The sequence below is a fragment of the Cyanistes caeruleus genome, chromosome 1, assembly GCF_971803275.1.
Source record: "Cyanistes caeruleus chromosome 1, bCyaCae1.hap1.1, whole genome shotgun sequence".
Classification (NCBI taxonomy): domain Eukaryota; kingdom Metazoa; phylum Chordata; class Aves; order Passeriformes; family Paridae; genus Cyanistes; species Cyanistes caeruleus.
This window is the reverse complement of record NC_141701.1, coordinates 90,572,969-90,597,053: the sequence shown is the minus strand read 5'-3', so window position 1 is coordinate 90,597,053 and position 24,085 is coordinate 90,572,969. Positions and strand designations below refer to the sequence as shown.

General features: G+C 38.0%; 1 protein-coding gene across 1 annotated transcript in view; it reads right to left on the bottom strand.

Annotated features, from left to right (window-relative positions):
* Positions 1-24,085, bottom strand: part of DTNBP1 (dystrobrevin binding protein 1) — a 61,014-nt gene that overhangs the window by 5,130 nt on the left and 31,799 nt on the right. The window contains exon 8 of the mRNA XM_023919672.2: positions 142-297. Coding sequence (XP_023775440.1) covers positions 142-297 — 156 coding nt within the window. The remainder of the gene's footprint in view (positions 1-141; positions 298-24,085) is intronic.

Genomic DNA, 24,085 nt, shown 5'->3' with positions numbered 1-24,085 from the left:
AAAAGGCTTATCTGAAGTTCCAGTTCTGAGGAAGAATTTGGACATTTTTGCTGTGCTTCCCTCTTTAACCACTGTTGAATCTGCCCACTTAACAATGCTCTCCAAGTTGGGAGTTTGTGCAAAAGGTATTTTACAACTTGCCTCTCCTCTCTGCTATCTGCAAGTATCCTGTGGAAAGGTATTGCTCCATATCCTGCTGGAAGGCTTCCTCAAAGAACTTCTGGCGCTCCTTTAGCTTCATCTGCTGGTTGTGCTCCATGTCCAAAACCTTCTGTGCATGTTCAGCATCAAGTTCAGCTGAGCAAAAAACAAACAGACAAATCAAATATTGCAGGTGTATCCCCCCCCACTCAGAATTTAAAACCTACAGAACCAGTTCAACAAATTCTGACAGACTGTTACTACAGGCTGTTAACACAGCCTGCAATAAAAGGAGGTCTCTGTGCTTTGCAACCGTTATTTTAAACCAGGACAGGAGTACCATATTAGGCAGCATAACTTTCACATGAAAGTGATGTCATAACTATTTATCTTGAGGCAAGATGCTAATTTCCTGAGCTGTATAAACAGGAACACCTGAGAGCACTGTCCATCAACAACTGGGATTTCAGAATTCTGCCAAAAAACCTCAGGCAATGATGCTTCTGCAGTCACATGTACCTACTGCACACAAAAGCACTTTCCATTTGAATATTGCTGCACGTTTCCACCACAATGCAAGTGGCAAGATACATATATGTACTTGTATGTACATACATATAAATACACATTATATAATGAGTGTGTGGGTGTGTGTGGGTGTGTGGATGTGTGCCTGAGATTCTGGCTTTGCCGACCTCCAGACAGAATGGAACAATTCCTTGAAGAATGCTACATGTACAAAGGAAAATTTTAGAAATATTAGACAAAGGAAATATTAGACAGAATTAGGAAATGTGAGACAGAATATCATTAGAGGAACTCCTTCCCCTCTGTTTTAATCTGCACTGGACAGAGGAGAAAAGAATTGTGCTGTTTATTGCAGAATAACATCTTCTAGAATAAAAATATGTAGTTGCTATTGCTAAGTACTGACTGCAGCCAGACTGTTAGAATATGCTTCAGAAAAATTGGTTTTTAGGAGGAATATATAACCTGGAACTCTTTTCCCAGAGTTCTCTGTTCACTTTTCTGGTCTCATGAATGCTCTGCTTACAATAAAAAAGGAATTTTCCAGCTGAGCTACTGATGGAAGGGATGGGGGTGGTGAGAAGAGCTGCTGGTCTGTTCTGTTCTGCCCATTAGGGAAAGCTCCAACAAATACCACTAGGTGAAAAATGTCCAAGTTTTCACATGCCAGACAGACACAGCTGGAATATGGCATCCACATGGATAAATGCTGAGGGAGCATAAGGTTTTCTAGGACAAGCATTGTGTCAGTTTTCCAGGAAACATGTTATGTTAATGATATTCTACAACATGGACATTCATTAAAAGCACTTACTATTATGGAGATTATTGCTCAAATGCAGAACATGTTTTATTAAAGCAGGCAAAACATCAGAGAGCAATTAATTCACTCTGTTGCCTGCATCAAGGTCACAGATCATACACAGAAGCAACTGAACTGTGGTAGATGCCAAAAGAAGCCAGGAAACTGGACTGACATACCAGATATTCATTAAAACATCAGTAAATAAGCAAAAATCTTTCTTAAGGAGATTTCAGAAGTAAAACGTCAGTGTATACAAAGGAAAGCGTGTTCCCTGCAGGCAACATGTCTTTATTATCAATTACACTGTGGTGTACGATGACTCTGTGTCCCCTGGAGCAACTCCTTTACTGCAGTCCTGGATGATGAGCAATTATTAATAACATTGTCTATGATGCAGAAATGCTATTCAATTGTAATAATAAAAGCCAGCGGCTCTCACTGACAATGGGAATTTTCTGTCTCTCCCATAATATATTCTGACAGTTTTGCACTCTAGATTGGTAATTCGGGATATTTTTAACCCCAAACCAGAGATGGCATCCAAGTGACATGAGACTGATACAATCTCTTTCTTGACATTGAGCTCTTTGTTTTTAACTTTTGACTGAAATGTTCTGTAAACTGTTGAAATTGTCACTGGCCAGAATTGAATGGCAACAGCTGCCTGCTGTGCTGGCATGTTCCACAGGAAACTGTAAACACATGAGCTGAAGAGCTGTCATGGACTTGTTCTCCAAATTCAGAGAGAGAGTTAACATCTAGAACCTTGCTGCACAATTTCACGCCCTGCCAGGTGTAGTAAGAGGTGCTTGGCTAAACAAAACCAAACTGCTGCATTTGGGGTTTCTGTTTGTTGTCAGAAATGCTAAGGATGGGGGGGTGGGGGGGAAGCCAATAGTCAAACATGTAACCAAAGAAAACAGGTGTACTGTTTCGTTCACACAGCTACTCAGAATTACATTTTCCATAAGCCAAGCGTAGTTTATAAAACACTGAATAGAGACAGAACCAAGGGAGTTCCAATAAAGACAAAAGTATCATCCATATGCCATCAAACACTGCTCATATGAATTCCTCCCAGGATGCAAACTGAGACTTGGCACACTCAAAATACTATTTCGTTTTTCCTTTCACCCTAAAATTGTACTTTTCAATTAGCAATGGCACCTATTTCTCTATCACACTGCTGTTCACAGAAAAGAAAAAAAGACAGACTACACAGAAAATGCTAATGCACAATTAGACACAGACATACAGGAGTTGCCACGATCACCCAAATAAAAGATGACTAATTCCCCACCAGCTATGACTTTTAAGAGAACAGACACTAAAATCAGGCAAATTTTTTCCTAAAAGAATGAACACTTGAGCGCTGAGGCAAAGCCCTGTGCACCACACCCAGGAACAGCCCCACGGCTCATCTGGCTCACCTCAGAGTACAACCCACAGCCTGACTCCCCTGCCCTGTATCTTCAGTGTTTGAACCAGACACCAGGAGAATCCAAACTCCAAAGGAACAAATGACAACAGCTTGTAACTATCCACCTCAAGTGTAGAGGACACCACTTCCTGATATCACTCCTAGGCCTGGCTGACCCTTCCTACAAATAAAAATTCTGCTGCAGTACCTGAAGTTTCTATCCAAGCAACAAAGTGACCATCTTACGCTTTAATCTAAAATATTTTCCAGCTATGCACAACAGATTTCCCAAATAAGCTGGAGGAATGACTGAAAAATATAGAAAAAAAAATTAAAAAAAAAAATCAACAACTGAAAACACTGGCTGTTTACATGGCTAGCACATCCCTTAGACCCAGCATGAAAGATGTCAGGTTGTCCAGATGGATGACCTTTTGGTGCTTTCATACACAGCCATTTTACTTCCCTTCAATTAATTTATTATGTAACTTTATATCTCATGTGAATTAGAAACCATAAATGCATCTGGTCTAAAGAGAGAAAGACACAGAGAACACAATAAAAATACCCCTTTTTCCTCCCTCTACAATTCATTTGCTTTCTGTAGACTCATCCAATCAGACCATAAAATGCAAGCACACATTCTTTGTGTGCTTTTTTGCTTTTGCTACAGATATCTAAGTTTCAAGCAGCCCTTCACTGAACTCACTGCTGGTTTTTGATGCTCCTCCTGTGCTGGCAGAGCCTGAAACTGGACATGGCACAAAGACACGCTGGGTAGAGTATAACCCCTTCCCTTGAACTCCTGGCCACGTTCCCGTTCACACGGCCCAGGGTGCTGTGACTTCCCTGCTGCCACATGTGCTGCAGGCTGGCACTCGGCTCACTGCCCTGGGACCCCCAGGGCTTTTCCACGGAGCCGGGGTCATCTCCAAGCTCCCTGCCAGAGCCCTCCCTCTCCTCCTCTGGGACAGAGCTGTGGCCTCTGGTCCCAGCCCCCAGGCAGGGAATGACCCACGAAGCACCACCCTCCCAGACCCAGCCGGTGATTTGTCCACCTTGCTGCCCATCCATCCAGACTGTAACATCATCATCACTTGGCTGTAGGAACATGGTGTGAGATTGTCAAAACCTATCAGTGGGCTGGCTACTCACCAAACAAGCAAAATCCTTCAAAAATCAGAACAATAAAATCATAAAAGCAGACAATGGAAGGCAGACAGCCAAGCAGCTTTTCGAGTGCATTATGACTTAGCAACTTATACTGCAAACTGCCTCGTTACAGACCTTTTCAACTAAAAATATCAAAGCAAGACAAGACACCAGGGAGTGCTTCAAAGGATGCAGTTTCCTTCAAAAATGTTTAAATTATTCTTGACATAATTTAGAATACATGTTGATGCTATAAAGGAAGATGTGCAGAGCACTCTTGCACTATAGTTTACTGACAGGTGGGGAGAGTGTGTTGGCAAAACTTGGGGAAAAAAATGTAGAATAAGTGATCTAGTGCAGAGTCCCTTCTTCCACAGAAGAGTGAAAGGAAAACAAGTGAAAACTATAAGTCCTAGGTGTTTTTAAACTCTTATTGAACAGTCTCTTCACAAAGCAATTTGTATTTATTAAAGATATATTGAAATAATTACAATCAAAAAAATTAAGTCCTGATTCACTAGAATGTGAAGTCAGAATTTTGCTCAATGACAGCAAGATCATCTGCGTTTGAAAAAAACACTGTTCCAAATGAGATTTACTGTCTGACAACTCTCAAAAACCTGCATTTCCATGAAGTAACATTTTACTCAAATGAAGATTATCAAAAAAATCCATCATCAAACATGACAGTACATGCTTCTTGATAATATCTAACTAGGGTTCTTACAGATTGCATCAGAGTATGAAAACTCCAAGTAGCCCACAAACAAATATAGTCAAGAAGAAAAGCAGAGGTTTTACCAGTGCAGAGAGATTATTTTTCACATTTCCCAGCAAGCAGTTTCATCAGGTTGGCTTACCTTAAAAATCGTCTTTAAACAAAAAAACCCCACAAACAACACACAAAAAAATCAAACTCAAAAAACTCCCCAAAAAAACCCAAAGAAAGAGCTTACTTCAAATCCTTGGTATATAAAGGACAAGTTTAAATAAATATCAGAACAAACCACAGAAAATAGGTGCCTGTGTACACCAGGATTCCAGTTAATTCCAGTTACTAACACAGCACCTGGAGGAAGAGGCAGCTTCTGACCAATGTGACAGGAAACAGCTTGAGAATACGTTTCCACAGAACCCCAAACTTTATCTGGCTATCAGGAAATCATCATAGTTAAGAGACACTAAAAATATGCTCCACTAAAGAGCAAATGCGCAAATAGAGTTCTAAAAATGTAAATACATCTAGGATTAAAAAAAAAAAGAAAAAGAAAATAACATTTGTGATTAAAAATACGCCGGGCTGAGGGGACTGCTCTGCAGGGTGGCCCACAGCATCATAACAGAGTCTCGTTTTAGAACTAGAATTGCTGTGGTTCAGAAAAAATGATTTTTGCCTGGTTCATTTGTCACTAAAAACATCCCAAAACCTGAGTGCATTTGCCTATTTCGCAATTTTTTAAAAAAATTAAGGACATATTTTAATGTCTGCAAATGTAGTAAGCATTGCTACAACTTTACAATAGTTTTAATTAGTTTTAACTATAGTCAAAATTACCATGAATATACTGTTCTATGGCAGATTAAGGGTGGGGTTTTTCCACGCTTGCTTCATGTCATACAAAGCATGGAAATGTTACAGCAAAAGCTTTGGAGCGGGGATTCTTTCCTTCAGAAATGTGCCTGACTGCTCCTGGGTTAACAAGTCTGCAGTTTACCATCTTCCATTTTCCTGGTTCAATGCTCTTTATGGTCACTGATGCTCAATGACAAAACGCGTCTTTCTAGAAGACAGAATTTAGCAACGTGATTTCAGTGGGATGTGAGTACCACAAGCCTTCCTCAGCTTACACCAGGACAGGCTCTGTTAGTAAGAGGGTCTTCTACCTCCCTGATTTATCCTTTAGTTAGATTCCTACCCAAGTGAGAGAGAATAAAAAGCTGAACCTCCTTAGTGCAGAAAGTATAAAAAAAAAAAAAAAAAGAAAAAAAACCCCCAAAAAAAGGGCAAGTATCTGAGTTCACACACTTGAATCCTGCCTCCCTATAAACCCACCATTTAGAGGATATAAGAACAACAATTCAGTTAGTGAGCTGCAAAATCTGTATTTCCACTATAAATAAACCTGACAATGTCACATGTACTTTCAGTACATTTAAGTTTATTTGTGAAGATTTAGCCACACACTTCCGAAAAATCCCACTATTACAGAAATTGTACCTGAAAACAACTTAAATGATACAGCACAATTCTACTGTCATGAAATCCAGTATTTATTGCATATGCTCTCCAATTACTGTTTTTTCAGTCTTACCTCAAAAAATATTAATTTTCCAATGGAAAAACTAATCGATAGCAAACCTAAACCCAAAGTACTTAGAATACAAACCACGGCACTGCAGTATTCTATTCGTGTTTCCAGAGGTCCATGAAACTGTCCCAAATCAGATTAATAACATCCCATCGCCCAAGTACAAATTGATCTATCAAACAATTTAATGACTATTTTCCATTACAAAAAGATAACCACTCTTGCTTTGGAATTAGAAGGCTTTCAAAGACAGGCAAGTAGTTTCTGCTACTACAAGAACAGTGCCACCCTTAACCTTTGCACAGCTGTGAGGTATTTGCCTTCTAGATCAAATTATGTGCATGTGCAGACTCGTAAATTAATGATGAGATACTGTTCTGCTGTCACAACACATTGTGCACAGGTTGAAAACACAGGTTCCACTGCATGGCAAATCAGTTAGCAGCTTTTACTTGTCCTTAAGAATACCACCCAGCTCCAAACTCCTGCTGCAGTGGAACTACTCTTCACACAAACTACAACAATTTCAGACACGCAGACCAACACCATTCAGTGTTGCTGAACTAAATCTTGCCTCAAAAAGTGAAGGCAAAATAATTTTTGCCTTCTTTTCTAATAGCTAAAACAAAATAAGGGTCTTACTCCGTGAACTGCTTTCAGAATAACCAGTTTTCTGACTGAACATGTAATTTCTACCTCTCTCTTCAGATCCTGTAATACAGTCCAAGAGGCCTTCAGAGCCAAAAGGAATGAGCTGCAGATTTATGGTCTCAATACAGTTCAATCTAACCTCACTTAATTTACATTGACAGTGAAATATTTTAGACCTGAGGAGGGATTTTGGTTTTTTGGAAGACATATTTTAGTACAAGTCTTAGGTTAACATGACCAATAACTGCTAAACCAGAACAGGAAAAATATTTAAAAAAAGAAAAAAAGAAAAACCTACCTTTTACAAAACAATCACAGAACTAGTTGAAAGAGAATTTGATTTTTTCACATGCTTGGTAAAGCATTCTGTATTCATTATGTAGACTATATTTGGTAGTAGATCATAAAATGATTGAGCTGGAAGGGACCTCAGACATCATCTTGTTCCAACCCTCTGCCATGGCCTTCCACTAGACCAGGTTACTCAAAGCTCCATCTAACCTGGCCTTGAAACACTTCCAAGGAATAGGCATTTGCAACTTCCCTGGGCAACATGTTCCAGTGTCTCACACCCTTGCAATAAAGAATTTTTCCCTAATATCGAATCTAAATCTATTCTCTTTCAGTTTGAATCCATTGCTCCTTGTCCTGTCACTACATGCTCTTGTAAAACGTCACTCCTCATCTTTCCTGTAGGCTCCCTTCAGGTACTGCAAGGCCACAGTTGTGTCAGCCCAAAAGCCTTTTCTTTTCCAGGCTGAACAATCCCAATTCTATATATCATATCACTATGGGAAGTGCTCCATCCCTCTAATCTTGGTGGCCTCCTCTGGACTTGCAATTTCTTTCTTCCTTTCTTTCTAATTTAAGCTAATTAACAGGTGAGAAACTGTACAATTAAAATTAAATATTCACGTAGTCAGAACCACAGGATCACCAGTGAAATAACACTCCCACAGGTAGAAGAAGCCTTATTTATTTGTTTATGCCAAAATTTCATATGTAGAAATATTTTAAAAATACCATAAGCAAATCATTGTATCAGCAGCACACACAATGTGCTTGAAATACTTATTTTTTCTTGACAACTCAGTCTATTTCCTATTCAATTTCTGTCAAAACAATTTTTTCAATGCAAGCAAAAAAAATTTGCTATTCATTCATGCAATTAATGCTGAGCTTATTTCTTAGAAAAAGAATCATTAGATTACAAATCCAGTTCAGTTCAACACTGTTTGGTTAACGTCCCAAATTAATCACACTACAGATTTTCTTTAGAAATCCTAGTGATGAGCAAACACTTTTGTTTGATATCATTAGTGAAACAATATCTGAAATAGCATTCCCTCTAACAAACCCACATCCAGGAGCATCCAAATGCGAGGGGACTAATTTGCTAACAGGCAGCTATTAGAGATGTGTTACCAGATGAGGAATTTTAAATTACACACAGTCCTCCATATTCATTACACACAGTATGAGTTATGACAGACCAAATTATTGTAAAAATCCATATTTATTCTCAAATGCAAAGCAAAACCACCATCATTCTTTTTAAAAAAGAACATGTACCAGTGCTATTTACTAGTGAAGTCAATTTGCAACATTAGCAATGGCATGTCTTTTCCATACTTTTTGTAACACTGTAAGACAGTTCTCTTTAAACTACATTATAACAGTCTCTTATGAAAATGTTTTTCAATTAATGGGTTGCTTTTAAATTAGCCAATTGGACATTAACAATTATATAAGCAAAATAAAAGGAAGACAACCAAAACAAAAATTGTACTACATTTCAAACAGAGCAATCTGGCTGCACATGAAGTCATATTTTCAGAATATATAACTATATTTTCACAGTTAAAATTTCTCATTTTCTGCTATGGAAAGGCCTTATATAGCAAAAAGCAGGGCATCTGATGTTAGGTGCAGAAATACACACTGTGTTTTTTCCACTGAACATTTTTATCTTTAAAATTAAAATATGAAAAACAGTTTAGTTAGCATATGGGCTGTGATTCAGAGGTAAGGCAATATTCAGTGTGTCAGTTCTCAAGAAAGGACATTGAGTTTTAAATTTTTAATGAAATCTTTTAAGCTTTCTCCCATGCATCTTGTTTTCATATACTCACAGCCATCCACTTGCTTCTTCATTTTTTACAGAACATTAAATGGTTTGTAGCTCAGAAATAACAGACCATAACAAAAAAAGCAGCCCTGGCAGAACTTCCAACTTGTGAAATATTAGCTGTCATTAAATAGGTCAATTGAAAGAATAAAATTCTGTTGATAAACTTGAAAAATATTTGAGATAAATCATTTGAAGGAAAAAAAAAAAAGTCTTGAAAGATTATCTGCTCCCACTGGCTTGCTGACTTATTTCTGTGCTATCTTCCAAACCATTTAAACTTGCAACATGGAAGGTAGACTAAAGGTCATCTTTATCTACAGTGTCAAAGCCCTTCCATATTTTTACTGGCAATTCAAAACAGTTTCTGCAATTTTGACATGTCTATTTGCTTTCCAAAGAATTTAAGGACAAACCTTGAGGAGCAAACCATACAACATGGGCACATGGAAAGAAAACCAAAACCCTTCCTTCTTCACAGTCTGTAAAATATGACAGGGAAGTGTATGGCTGGGTTCACTTTCTTTTGCGCAGCCCTAAGGAATGTCTCATGCTCTAAATCTCCCAGGATTTCATGTGATAGCCAGCATTTGCTACTAATAAGAAGGGAAGCCACTAGGTCTCAACATACCAGTGGTTTTAAAATTTTGCCTCTGACATGCAAGTATTACCATGCTTTGTCTTTAAAGACAACCAGACTAAACTAGTGCATCCATGCTGGCAAAGTCAAGGCAGACCACCACTCAACCAAACAATAAACCTGATTTTTTGGTACTAGATTAAACTGCCACTGACACACCAAGAAAGTGCTGGTGGCTAGGAACAAAAACAATTCTTCTAGACCCAACAGTTCCAAAAAAGAAACTCTCCTGGAGGTGTGTGTTTGTTTGACTGTTTTTATGGAGGATCAGCCATCATCTGTCCTCCTGAAGGTGGCACAGAACTGACACTGGATGTAAAACCAGCAGCCACCACATTGCCAGGTCCAGCTAAAGCCACAACAGCAACTGTGTTCACTCATAACTATTTTTGCTGATTAGTCATTAATTCATCAATGGCAGCATTAGGCATGAGTTAACAGTGTAATTTTAAACTCATGCTTATTCTGGTTTAGCTTACAGTAACAGATAAATTGATTATAAAATTTGCTATTCAAATCAAACTGATTTAAACAATAACATCATTAATATATCAAGTACTGGAGTAGCCTAGTTTAAAGGTAGTACAAAAACTAGTAGGTCTTTTCTCTTCGTGTGCCATATCTAAGATCTTAACATCATTAGTTTAATAGATGATTTAAAATAAATAATCTAATACATAGAAATTAACAGACTAATGGAAATAATTAGAGCAATTTATTAGCATTAAATACATCTAGACAAGTTCCATTGGTTAACGTAACTAACCAGGTCACCTGCACCCTCAAAGAAAGGGTACAATTGATAGCTAAGACTTTTGTCTTATTTAATGTTCAGTTTTATACCTGCTTTTCATTGGAAGGAATTGTTACCAGTAAAATAGGACAAAAATTCCTAGGTCTCTCAGTTGCTTAACCTAACACCTCAATGAATATATGCAAGAGAGACATCCATGCAGCAAGGGAGAGGGTGGAGCAGATGGGTGATGTTACTGATGCTTCAGTGGAACATTAAACATGAGAAATATGAAAGGAAAGGAGATACAAAGGAAGAGAAATGAGGATGGGGCAGAGGGAGAGGGGAAGGGCAGCTGCCAGATTGCCCAAAAGAGATAACAAATAAGATATGACCCTTCATCCTGCATTTCTCCAGCCTGGTAGAGATTAAACAAGTTGCAGGGAGAAAAACAATACTAACTGTGAGGAAGAAATTTAAAACACAGGCAGAGAAGGCTTTGCCTTATTGAAACCAAACACCACAAACAAAAAGCCAGCACAATAAAATTTTCCCTACTGAAGCTACTCTGACAGACAAAATCCCAAGAGGCTGAAGGAACAATTGCATTTGAGTGAGGAAGCACATCCTGCTTTGTGACCATCAGTGACTAAACCCTATGCCTACAGTGAAAACGACCTGACAGATGACACCTAGGATACAGTATCTTATTTGAGCAAACAAAGAATATCCACCTAAAGGATGCACAGACATCAAAGTGACAGTGAGGAGAAAATAAAAAGCAAAAATTCAGGAAGCTGATAAAAGCATGTACAAGGGGGAAGGGAAAAGAGAAGAGGACAGAGAGACTGACTGAAGAGGGAAGTCAGTGTAATTAGGACTGTGAAACCTATAAAATACACTTCCTATGAGATGATTCTTTTCAATATACACAGCTGTAGGAAATCTCTCCCTCAGCTTTTCCTCCCCTCACCTTCTTTTTTTCCAGCATAGGAATGCCACACAAGTCTTCAACATCTCCTGCCAGACCTAGGGAGAGCAAGCACTGATTTGTGCCTGTGCTGCAATCCAATATAAAATGAGAAATTAATTTCCTCAACATCTGTATCAATCAACTTCTGCCATTTGTACGCACCTTAAAAACATTCATCTTTAGGCCAGCTAAAAATACTGAACACTTAATTTATAATATTTTCCTTAACTCCTGAATATGTATAAGGCCTTGTTAACCTAATTTTTGATTTTGTTCTTCAGAGTAATTTAGCACTAATTAGTCACAAGTACTTTAAACCTCCCAATATGCATGCACATTTCCTCCACAGGGAAAATATGAAGCTGATCGCTGAAAAAGTTAAATTTCCTAACCCTCTCGCTCTTTCTCTAAACAGCACCTCTCTACATTCTCTATCATTCTCTATAGCAACAAAGATCACACATTGTATCTCTACAACAGATGCAGCCACCCATACCTGGACCAATTCAAAGAGCCCCTACTGCATAGTGATTCCAAAATAGGAAGTGGAAAAGCTGATTTTTAAAGCATTAGGATAAACTATAAGCAGAAGTGTAATGATGCTACCCAGTGTCCAATTTTTCCTCCTTGACATCTAAGCTTGAAATCTGCTGCTTGAAATCTGAACATCAACTAATTTTAGAGGAGGGTATCACTAGAACACAATATGACCTTTATTAAATATGAATTATTTGTTCACAATACATTTGGCATGACAGTGGAAAAAACATTGCCTTCAGGCCACCATTATATATGCCCTGTTTCCTTCTCTTTCTTCCTGTCATCCTACATCTGCTTTGTCAGCCCCAACAGTGTCCAACTTCCATGGCAAAAGAGATTTGCTGCCTCCTTTTAGAGCGACCAAAAGTATTTTTATTCATTACTAAGGCAGAAATAAAACTACGACTTCTAAGACCAAAGCTTTCGACCGCTTTAGGCAGAATATTTCTCATCTTCTCACTGCTGCTGTAGATTACAACAGATGACACCACATTTGATTTCACTGGCTTCATGCAGGGAAAATTTCGTTCACAGTCATGAAGACCGAAATTTATTTTTGAAGTAAAAGATAAAGTTTAATGGAAGTGGGTTACAAGCAATATTAGAAGGTCTAAACATTTGATGCCCAGAGACTTTGGAATGCCTTTTAAAACACAAATGAGACAGGCAAAGTGGGATAAGCAAAGAGACTTGAAAGAAAAAACTACTCACAAGACTAACACTAAAACCATCTAGTCTGTTCTGGGGCTTGGGTAACAACAAAACCAATGGAACACAACAAAAAAAGACTGTGAGATCTTCCAAGACCAGGGACAAACATACCAGGGACAGCATCTGGAAAATCACCTCAAGATCAGTTCCAAATCATATCTAAAATCATAAACAAAGCTTGAGATGGGGGTGGGAATGAACCAAGAACATTCCTGTGCTGTTGGAACATGTATTTTCTCTCTAGGATGCACCAAGGTGTTCAGCAAGCACTGAACTTTAACCTACTGTTGTTCTCTTATAAACTATTAAATCTGTTTCTAACAGTAACTATCCAAATCTAATGAGAACTGAAGCATGCATAAGGAATCAAAGTAACATCATTATTATAATTTCATGCTCTATAAAACTGTATTGGTTAAAAAGCCTCCTATTTTTAAACATCCTTGCTGATATAATTCATTCTAAATTATTTTTCAGCTGTGCCTTACCTATTAAAGAAGTTCCCTCAACAATATATGTGTTTCTATATACATTAAACAGTGGCTGGATCAGAGACAGATTTAACCATAACAAGTCTAAAGTCTTGGTCAAGAAGGAAGAAAATAAAGCTCTGACACTTGATAATAGTGTTACTCTGTTCTTGAAATAAGACTAACAATAAGAATTGTTAAAGTTGGAGAAGACCCCTAAGATCCTCAGGTCCAACTATCAACCCAACTCCACCACCATGTTCACCATTAAACCGAGTCCTCAAGTGCCATATCCACGTTTCTGAGTGCTTCCAGGGATACATTCACAAATATGTGAAAGATGACTCAACCACTTCCCTGGGCAACTTCCAATGCTTGACAACCCTTTCCACAGAGGAACTTTTCCTAACATCCAATTTAAATCTCCCTTGGTACAACTTGAGGCCATTTCCTTTTCTCTTGTCACTTGTTATCTGGCAGTAGAAACTGACTCCACCCCACCACAACCTCCTTTCAGGCAGTTGTGGGGAACAATAAGGTCTCCCCAGTCCTCTTTTTTTCCAGGCTAAATACAAATGCATTGTACCCAATATATTACAAATAGTTTCATATACAAATATAAAAATACTGAAGGGCTGGAATAAATTGCATTTTGATGAAGAAGTTTGCAAGGTAGCAGTTTCCATTTACTATTCAAAATAGGTCAGACATTATATACTTGCATACTGCTATTATAATCCATTTTTAAAAGTGAAAACAGTAATCACATCAGCAGCTATTCAAGTCTGATGGCCTGCTTTTTCTAACACCTGTCTAATGCTTTCTAAATAGCAAACTGAATGAGGATACTCAGCCTAGGGGAAAAAAACACAATAAAAATGACTGGAAGATATGTCATTTTATAAAAGCATGAACATAGAAAATAAAACAAGAAATGTTATTCTTAAACCCACAAGTTAAAATGAAGAACATAAATTTACAGTGAGGCAGCCTATAATAATATAGATCACATTTGATGGTTTTCTATTTGGAAAGACCCCATTTCAAAATCCCATTTACATTCCATGTTAACCTCTGTTTTAAATAGTCTTTAAAAGCTCTAAACAGTCAACCATATTTCACCCTTCACTTTTATTAACCTATAGGAACAGACCTGACAGATTTGAGAGCAAGGCAGCAGCCAACTAGTTAAATCAGCAGTACTGGAAGCATAATGTGCACCCACTGAGTCACCAAGGTTATATAAACTGACACAGCAAATTAATACCACTGCTTCCCTGCCTCCCAAAATACAAACCACTCATCTACTCAGCCATTACAAATTATATCTGTGTTTCAGTGCTAGGAGAACAACTATCAGAGCCCAGAAGCTGAGCTGCCTGCTCATTCAAGAAGAGATCTGGAGGTCAGATCCAAGGTGTGTCAGCACAACGATGTGCCATTGGCACCTGCAGTGCCCCTCCTCCGCCCATCTGAGGATGAACACAGAAGTCAAGACTTTGCAGATCACTCCAGGATATTTGTGGAGTGATGAAAATCCTGTAGGAAATTAGTTCTCAGGTGCTTCACAGACTGGACTGTACATACCCAAGTAGTAGTACAGCAAAAGAACACTATGAAGTAGCACAACTATAAAATATGGAAGAGCTATGACTAAGTTTCTGAAAAATACTTCTCTAGGTACATGCACTTTTTGACGTGCAGAATTTAACAGTCTGTATAAACTTGGAGCCTCCTGAAGTGCAAGACTCTTAAGAGAAACAAAATAGTTGTTCAATATAGCCTTAAAAAAGTGATAGCACAAAGAATTCTTAAAATAGAAGCTTGCAAAGTGCATTATATTGTCAGAGCAAATCTGTCTCCATCCCGCCAGAGATGCTGGCGCGGTGATCCGCATGTAACTCCACCTATCTTTTAAGGCAAAAACTGTCCTAGTACCACTGCTTGTGGGCTTTAATGCAAAGTTCTGGCAATCATCCAGGACTCCAGAAGGGAGGGAATGCAGCTTTTCAAATTTTCTTTTTAGGTCATGACATAAGAGATCACACTGATGGCCACTAATGCTCCATTTACAAATGCAGGGGGAAGTCAGCAACTTGTGCTTAAAGAAAAAGGAAGGCGCTTCTAAAAAAAAATGCTACATTCTATAGAAACTTCATGCTCACACAAATTATCAAACACTTTCCACAGAGCTCAGTAGAACATAAACCAGAAAATACCATGTGAACCAGCGTATTTTTGTCCACGGGAAATAGGCAATAACAAAGAGTGATGCTTTTAAACTGAAGTTTTAAGAGAAGTGAAGAAAAGACCAAACATTTTTATAAAATTTTATCCTGTCCCCTATGCTTAGAACATGAAAAAGTATACATGTTCATCACCAAAATGACCAGACTAAGTTTGAGGTCTGCTCACTTTTAGTAAGTGGTATTTGAAGCTTTTATCTTTTGTGAAGAAATCCCAATTGTTTTGGTACTTGAGATGTGGTTAAGTCTTCAGGCAATGATAAAATCAAATCCTTCCCCACACTTTTCTCAGACTGTCCTTTTAAGCAAAGTTAATGATTCCATACAATTTTTTGGCTTTATACAGAACTCTTTACAGAAGCGTTCGCCAGCAAGACAGATGCCATATTGCCTTCTATATCAAAATAGCAGCTAAGAATGATAAGTGAGGACATCACTGGAACATGGATCCAATTAGCAGAATATGGCAAAATTGACATTTATATAACAAAGTTTCAGGTTAGTCATCAATGACTAAATTTGTAGCACAGAGCTATTAATTCTCACCCTCTGTAGACAGAAGAGCAGCAGATTACAAGAATCAGAAAACCAACAGATTTTTTTCCCTGAACAGACTTCAACAGAATCACAGAATGGTTGGGGTTGGAAGGGACCTCTGGAGATCATCTGGTCCAACCCCTTGTCAAGGCAGGGTTACCTAGAACACATGATACAGAACACATCCAGGTGTTTCTGGAAAGTCTCCAGAGAGGGGAACTCCACAGCCTCCCTGGTCAGCCTGTTCAGAAGAGAGAGCCTCTAATTATCTTTGTGTCCATCCACTGGAGCTTCTCCAGGAGCTGCTTGTCTTTCTTGTACAGAGGAGCCCAGACAGGACACAGCACTCCAGATGTGTTGCTGCTCAAAACTCCTGTGTTCCTCTTCCCCAGCAACTCGACAATTACAGTAGGGAAGGAAACAACTGATGCCAGACAAAATAAAACACTGAGCAGTATCACAACATAGGCAGACAAAATTTTCATGCTTATTGGATTTAAGAAAGCCTCTTTGCTAAATTAATACTAGAACAGTTTACACAATTAACAATTAGCTGGAGGCATAATAATTACTACAAAACAACCTCCCCAGCTCCCTCCAGTCCAACACACCCTGGCCTTTCAGGAATTTTTCTTTTTCCTGATGCTAACTCCTTCAATAAGTTTACATGTCTCCATGTCCCCTGTTCTGTCAAGCAAGCCAAGCTCTCCTAGCATCTTGTGAAATAAGCTCTCCTTTTAACTCAATTGTTTCTCTAACATCTCATTTGCAGCTGTTTACTGAAATTCTCATGATTGATCTGTCCCTGGATGTTATTTACGCTGTTCACAGTAGAATTAATCCTAATAGTTCATTTCTCAAAAGAGACTTCATAACTGAGATTGCTCTCCTCCTAAATCATTCTCATTCAATAACCTGTCACTTGCCAAACTTTTTTGGTTTGCTGTTTATTATTTCTGTCTGTGCTAGATAAAACCATTTCTGTTTTCTCCGCTGTTCTAGAGTTAGTCCACAAGTCCTTCACATAACAAATTAGTTTTCACTCCATGGATTTTATTAAACTGAAAAATCACTAATATGCAGGAGAAAACTAAATTGGTACAGAAGCACCCTGAACTCTATACAGAGACAGAGCATAAGAAAGAGAGACAGAAGTTTCTCTGCCAGACTTCCTCCCATCCTGCAACTAGTGGACATTTTCATGCCCATTATGGCTTCCCAAATGTGCTGAAAATCAAAGACTTGGCTTTCTAGACTGTCAGCTTTCCCACAGCTTTGCATTGGAAACACACTCAATTGTAATAAGAACCATGACTGGCAGCACAAACCTCTAAATATGTACCAATAAGCCAAAAGGAAAAAAATACATGTGTCATCCAAACCCATAATGTGTATAGACTTCTTTCAGTCACAGTTTTGTGGAGACAGAAGCTGAAGCCACAGGCACTCCTGAGGAGCCTGCTCTCCATCAAGAGAGCACCTGAGAGTAACCACATAGACAATGGTGCTCTTTAAAATAAAGGTAAATCTTTAAAACAAAGGCTTAGGACATTGTGTCAGTGAAACTGCAATTCCCACATCACTGGTGACTTGCCAACCCTGAGCCTATCAAGTAGCACCAGTATAATTTCCTACCCTTGTGAACACACAAGGTAACTGAAAATAAATTGTGTGGTGTTCAGTGTTGTCTTCTCCATGAGGCATGGGCTTCCAGTTTAATGTTCAATAACCAGAGAGAATAAATCTATAAGGATTCAAGATTAAGATCAAGGAAAAACCCTCCTGAGCCAACAGAAACACTGGTGTGCAAGGTCTGGAGTGATTACATAATCATCTAATTAAGATAGAAACTTATTCCTATAAATGGCACCATTCCCATTTGATTTAAAATGAGACACAGCCAACTACGTTTTGATCAAGTCTCATTTATGCAACATCAAAATAGCACTAGCTGCCTTCTACATAAAAGGAAGAAAAGGGCTGAGTGACATCTCCAAAAGATTCTTATTTCACCCTAATCCACAGAGTAACCCAAGTGATTAAAAATGAAACAATGTGTATGTCAAAACTGCCTCTTAACCTCTTTTGGCCTTAACTCACACACTCTACTAGAAATATGCAATCTAGAAATATTATGTACATGTAAAAATGTGTTGCTGATTTTTAAAAATAGCTCACATTTAAATATCTATTTTTATTGCACAATATTTCACCTGTAAAAGCAGACACATCCCAAAAAAGGACGCCACACAAGCTACAATACTGAAGACTTATGTTTGTACCGTTTCAGCTCCACTGCCTTGATACAATTTCACATGACATACCTAACACTCAAATAAAATGGGCAGAATAGTTTACCAGAATATCCACATTTTTGTTCCATTTACTGAAAGGAGAAGAGAAGCATTCAGAATTCCTACATGCTCACATGCCCACCTTGGCCATCTACACACATCATTAGAACCTGAGCAGAACAAGTAGTTTAATAACACACTGCTGGGAAAGGCGGGGCTCAGACTTATGTAAGAACATGCTATAAAGAAGCAATGATTTCTACTGCAGCTTTTAAAACAATTCTACTATTTTTGAACACTGTAAGAACCAGAACAGTATCAGATTTAGAGTACCACTACAAAAAGAAACGGCATCATGTGGAGAAACATAAAAAGTGTATAATCTATTGCTGTACATTTATTTAGTTACAAATCAAACTGATGAAATGTCTGCACTTATACTTACATTTCTAACATAAAATAGAAGCAGCATGCCAAAAGAAAGAATACTGTCATTATAAAACTGGTCCGGAAGTCATTTACACCACGATGAAGTAACAGGCAGCAAGAGCTTACAGCATTTGGTCTTTCAGTACCCCAAGAAATACTACAGCTGGTCTTGTTAGAGAGTTTAAAAGTAGGAATAGGAGTATTTTTTTAACCTGTCATTAACTGTAGACCACATAGGTGGTGAGCAAAGAGACTAGCAAAAAATATGTTTTGCATTACTTTTTTTTTTTTCCTGTCACAAAGCTAGAGATGAAAATGTGATTAAAAAAATTTGAATAATCCTGCTTACCATAGAGGTGTTAACCATTGCAATATTAATGCTCATACTAAGGCTTCTACTTTCTGCTCACTCTTCCCAGAAGTACTTGGAGTAATATTCCTAAGGCTTACATTTCAAACTGTTCTCCTATTTAATATTCTAACCCTTATATAATTCCAGGGTTAGCCCCTACCCCACACATAAAACAGCTGTTTTACTGTCCAAGATATGATGGTAAATAAGGAAAAAAAGAAGTACTTGCAGCTGTGCCCCTTTGCCCATGCTTCCACTGCAATTTCAGGAAACAAGAACAAGAGGGACAACTTGCACAAAGTAGTTCAGAATACAAAATGGATTATACAAGCAGTATATATATATATATCTTGCAACACTACACAATTTTGAGTGCACAGTGGGCACACCACATTTAGCAGAACAGAGGGTAAATTTTGCCATCTTTAAGTAAACAATCAACTGATCTGACCAGACTTATGGAATACAAGTATTTTTACAAATTAAGTATTTCTAATCAACACAAATGTCAAGAGTTCTCCCCTATCAGATAAATTGCTTAAAACAAAATATTCAACTTTACATAATTATTTAACAGAAATATTAACTTTAGTGGTCAAAATTACAACTCACAGGTAGAGCCTTGATAAAGGCATGCTCCAACAGGTTATTAAAATAGCAAATAGTTTGATTTACTCTTATTTTTTGGTCCTGGACATCCACTGAAAAAAAATCCACATGAATTGTAACAAAAAACCCAACTCTTCCAGTGGTTATGTAAAAGAATATAAAAGGAATCAGAGTAGAAATCTACATTTTATTTCTACTTCAATTAGTGCACACTTATAAACACCATTACTTAAAAATTAACTGTATAAAAATATTATTGGTTGCATGAGTAAGAACATTTTTTCATACAATAAAGGTGGCTTATATGGATGTAAATAGCACTACATGCTTCATTAAAAATATGCCTTTAAAATTTACTTAGTTTTATTTATCTAAAGGAAATCAGCATGACTATGCTAACATACACTGCTCTATATTTTTTATTCTTGGTTTTATCTTCAGATAATTATTCTGTGTCTCCTCTCATCCTCTGGTGTCACCCCACCCTTAGACACGCCTGCTTGAATTTTAGCTAACAAGATATCTGTGTATTTGAATTCTTCTACTAATTCTGATTACTATTACCCTGATAATAATGCAAAGCAACAGACAAAAGCACAGCAATAAACAAAAGCCCTAAAAAAATAGACATTAACTCACCATTTCTTTCAAATTTGCTAAATCAAGTTGATAATTAACCTGTCATTTACAGCACACCCTTTGCAAATCCGGCAACGGTGATAACTGAGGAAATTAATCAAGCTAACTTTAATTTCATTTTTCATTTTACATTTTACATTAGCTTGGCAAGTTAAGGTGACAAATAAAAAAAGATGATAATAAAGTTCCACCTACGTGAATTCTTCTGAGTATTCTCAGTGCCTCCCGGAGATGACATGGCAGTAAGAAATAAGCAAGTAAAAAGAAACCCGGCACTGGTCAAGTGAAAGCTCCAGTTACCAAGCAGCCCCAGCGATGTGCATCTTCACCGATGCAGAACAAAGACCTTTGCCAGAAGGCTGCTTTTTCAAAGCAGTGGTACCGCGACGGGCAGTTTCCAAAGGGCCACTCGCACGCAGATGCAGCTGCACACACATGGATACTTCAACTCAGCGCCTCCCCAGAACCTGAGCACAAGCTCCCAGCAGCTGGGCTCCACCAGAAATGCAGGCATGTATTTGGGAAGATACCACACGCTGCTGAACCAAGGGGTGCTGCGGAGACTGCAATCTTCCCAGCGGGATATAATCTGATGACACGCAGCTACAGCATGTGTTTATTTGGCAGAGAGCTGGAAGTGTGTGAAAATGATTCAGGAGCAAGGGGAAAGGTACAGAAGGGTTCTGAATTCTATTTTTTATTAGGCACTGCTCACAAGGCTCACCCCTTAAAGTGCCTTTCCTTAACATGGCTTAGCTCAGATACCCCACAAACCAGATTACATACTATTCTTACTTCACACATAAAATATTAAAAGCCTTGGATGTGATTTTTTGAAATAAATTAGAACAGTATTCTCTAATGAAAACTGAATTTTCTGTATTACATAGCCAAACAACATTTTCATCAAAAGCTAAAAAAAACAACCCAAAACAGGTTATGCAGTTGAAAAAAAAAAAAATACAGCAATAGCATATGACTGAGAATCTTTGGCTCTAGTGATGCTGCAGTTACACAACAGTGCATTTATGTTCAAAAACTGTAAGGCATTCCTCAGAAATTGGAACACCGGCACACGTTGCCTCTTCAGTTTAGGAGGGTGCACAGTGCTGCCAGAAAACAGGATAGCCATAGCAATTCCTTTCTTTTACTTAAAAAGATCACATTTTGCAAACCTTCTCTGTGATAATTATGAAAACACAGAGTAGGGACAAAAGGCAATTATATAACAAATACTTCTCCAATCGACATCATTAAAAGTGAAAATACTTGGAATGTTTGGCCTACAAAACTCAGGTTTATTTAACTGGTGAAAATAACACCAAAAATATCTACGTGAAAGATTAAAAGAATTATAATAATCATGAGATAATCCTGCCTTCAGTCCAGACTTTGGTAATTAAAGGATGAATTCAAGTTAGAGATGTAGACAGAACTGGCTTCTATTTTTTTCCCCATCAGTCATTTAAGCATTAGAGACAATTAAAATATTACACATTTAAATATTTTCTCTTCTATATAAAGTGAGTATGACAGGACTTATGTTCCCATGAAATTGTTTCGTATTATCTACACAGTTTGCTTTCACCCTGGCAATGGCTGAAGAAAATCCCTATTGTTACCCTGGCCAGCTCCACTCCTCAAAACCAGGATTCTGCAAGGCTGATACCAGCATAAACTTCCACCACAGCCAACAGGAGCTGCACCTGCACACACATGAGATGCCTTATTTTAAGCTTCAGTGATGCCAAAGTTGCTGTGATACATTCTAACCTTTGAAAGGGCTTCTGACTTAGAGAACTACTAGATTACAAAGAGTACAGGAATCAAGGAAAAAAGAGAGAACTACATAAATGCATCACTATTAGAATTTGTTGGGAGGATAAACCAGGCCCCTCGAAATGCAACGCAAAGGCAAGATGAGAAGGCATGCAGGTGTCTCATGAAATAAAACCCACAAGATTCTCTAAAACTATATGTAGATGAAGTAGAATTCAATAGAAAGGAGGGTTCCTGCTCTTCACTCTTACCCAGTCAGAATTAGCATTAAAAAAACCTGATAAACACAAGGTTTCAGAAGTATCAGTAACACTAGCACTCTACGGGTTATGCTAATTCATTTTCTGAATAGTACGTTCAGATGACAGCCGTCACCCAAAATCCTGAAATCTAGTTGAGCATGAAGGCTACAAACTGCACTATTGAATCTGCAACATAAAAAGTTACATTATAGCCAAACACACAACAAACAAAAAAATAAAAACAAGTAAGTAAAAAGGCATTTAAAGCATTAAACCACAAATGGTTTGGGATAGAAGTGAGAAAGCCAAAACTTATCTTTGATCAGCCAAATTACAACAGCTTACACTATTTTTTCCAAGGAAATCTGACTATCTAGTTCACCCATAAACAACCTAGTACCTCTATAGCAGCCTTTTGAGACTTCCTTTAGAAACCCTACTCCCTAATTACAGCTTTGAAAATTCAGGCGTTTTCCCAATATATAACCACCTTAGTAATCAATGCCATTTTATCACTAAGATCCACTCAAGGCTGTATGGACACTACAAAAAAAAACCCCTGTTTTCACCTCACCAGCTGAAAACTAATAAAAAGTGAGAAAAAATGAAAATAATTCCTCATTATATCAAATTATTAGGAGCTTATCAGCCTGGAGAAGAGATGACTTCAGGGATCTCATTGAGTCCTTAAGGAGGATTATAAAAAGGAGGCAGAGGGATTATTATTATTTATTTATTTTTATTTTTTTTTATGGGCAGGTAGTGACAGGACAAGGGGCAATTGATTTAAAATGAAAGTGCATGTTTAGATTAGATGTAAGGAAGAAATTCTTTACTCAGTGGTGGTGAGCTACTGTCACAGGTTGCCCAGAGAGGTTGTGGATGCCTCATCCCTGGAAGTGTTCAAGGCCAGGTTGGATGGGGCTCTGAGCAACCTGGTCTAGTGAGTGGCACCCCAGCCATGGCAGGGGAGCTGGAATAAGATAATCTTTAAGGTCCCTTTCAGCCCAACCCATTATATATTGAGTTAGTTGACAATGCAGGCCTCCTTTGAGCGAAGCACAATGGAAATCTGCCTTCTGATGTAGTAATCAAAGGCAGAATTGTAGATAATCTTGCTTCTACAGCTGAAATATGCCAAACCTCCCCTTTTTTGCCTCTTCCATTGAAATGTAAATTCAATTTCTTGTATAGAAAATAGTCTGTCCTGAGGACTTGATGCTTATTAACATATTAGATAAATTTATTTCCAGTCACCTGAAAAAGAAATGTGTGCACAAGATATTATCCATTGTAGTTTGCTTCACTCCCAGTCTCAATACTCAATCCAGAAAATGTTTTTCTGCCTTGGCAAAGGCAGCTAATACATTTTCAATTACACCTGCTCAATTTGTGTTGCCAATTGAGAACAAAGTCACATTCAGAGGGTCAGCGAGAGGCAAGCAATTGCTTTTGTGTATTACCCCAGAAAACTGAAAACTTCCACTGTTCCTGGGTATGTATTCATAGACAGGACAAGTTCTCAAAGTATGCCATTAAGTTTAATAACTCTGCCAAACAGAATCAGATGTGTGCAACTCAGCGCCATCCACCTGTGCGCCACAGAAATGTACATTTGAAAAGCTCAATACATACATTTCAGTGCTGATAATATCTGCCCAGATGTATAAAGATGCAATTATTTACCAGGGAGGACCAGTGAAAGACCAAGAGTGAACCTTAAACTTTTCTCTTTAAAAGGATTTTAAAATAAAAAG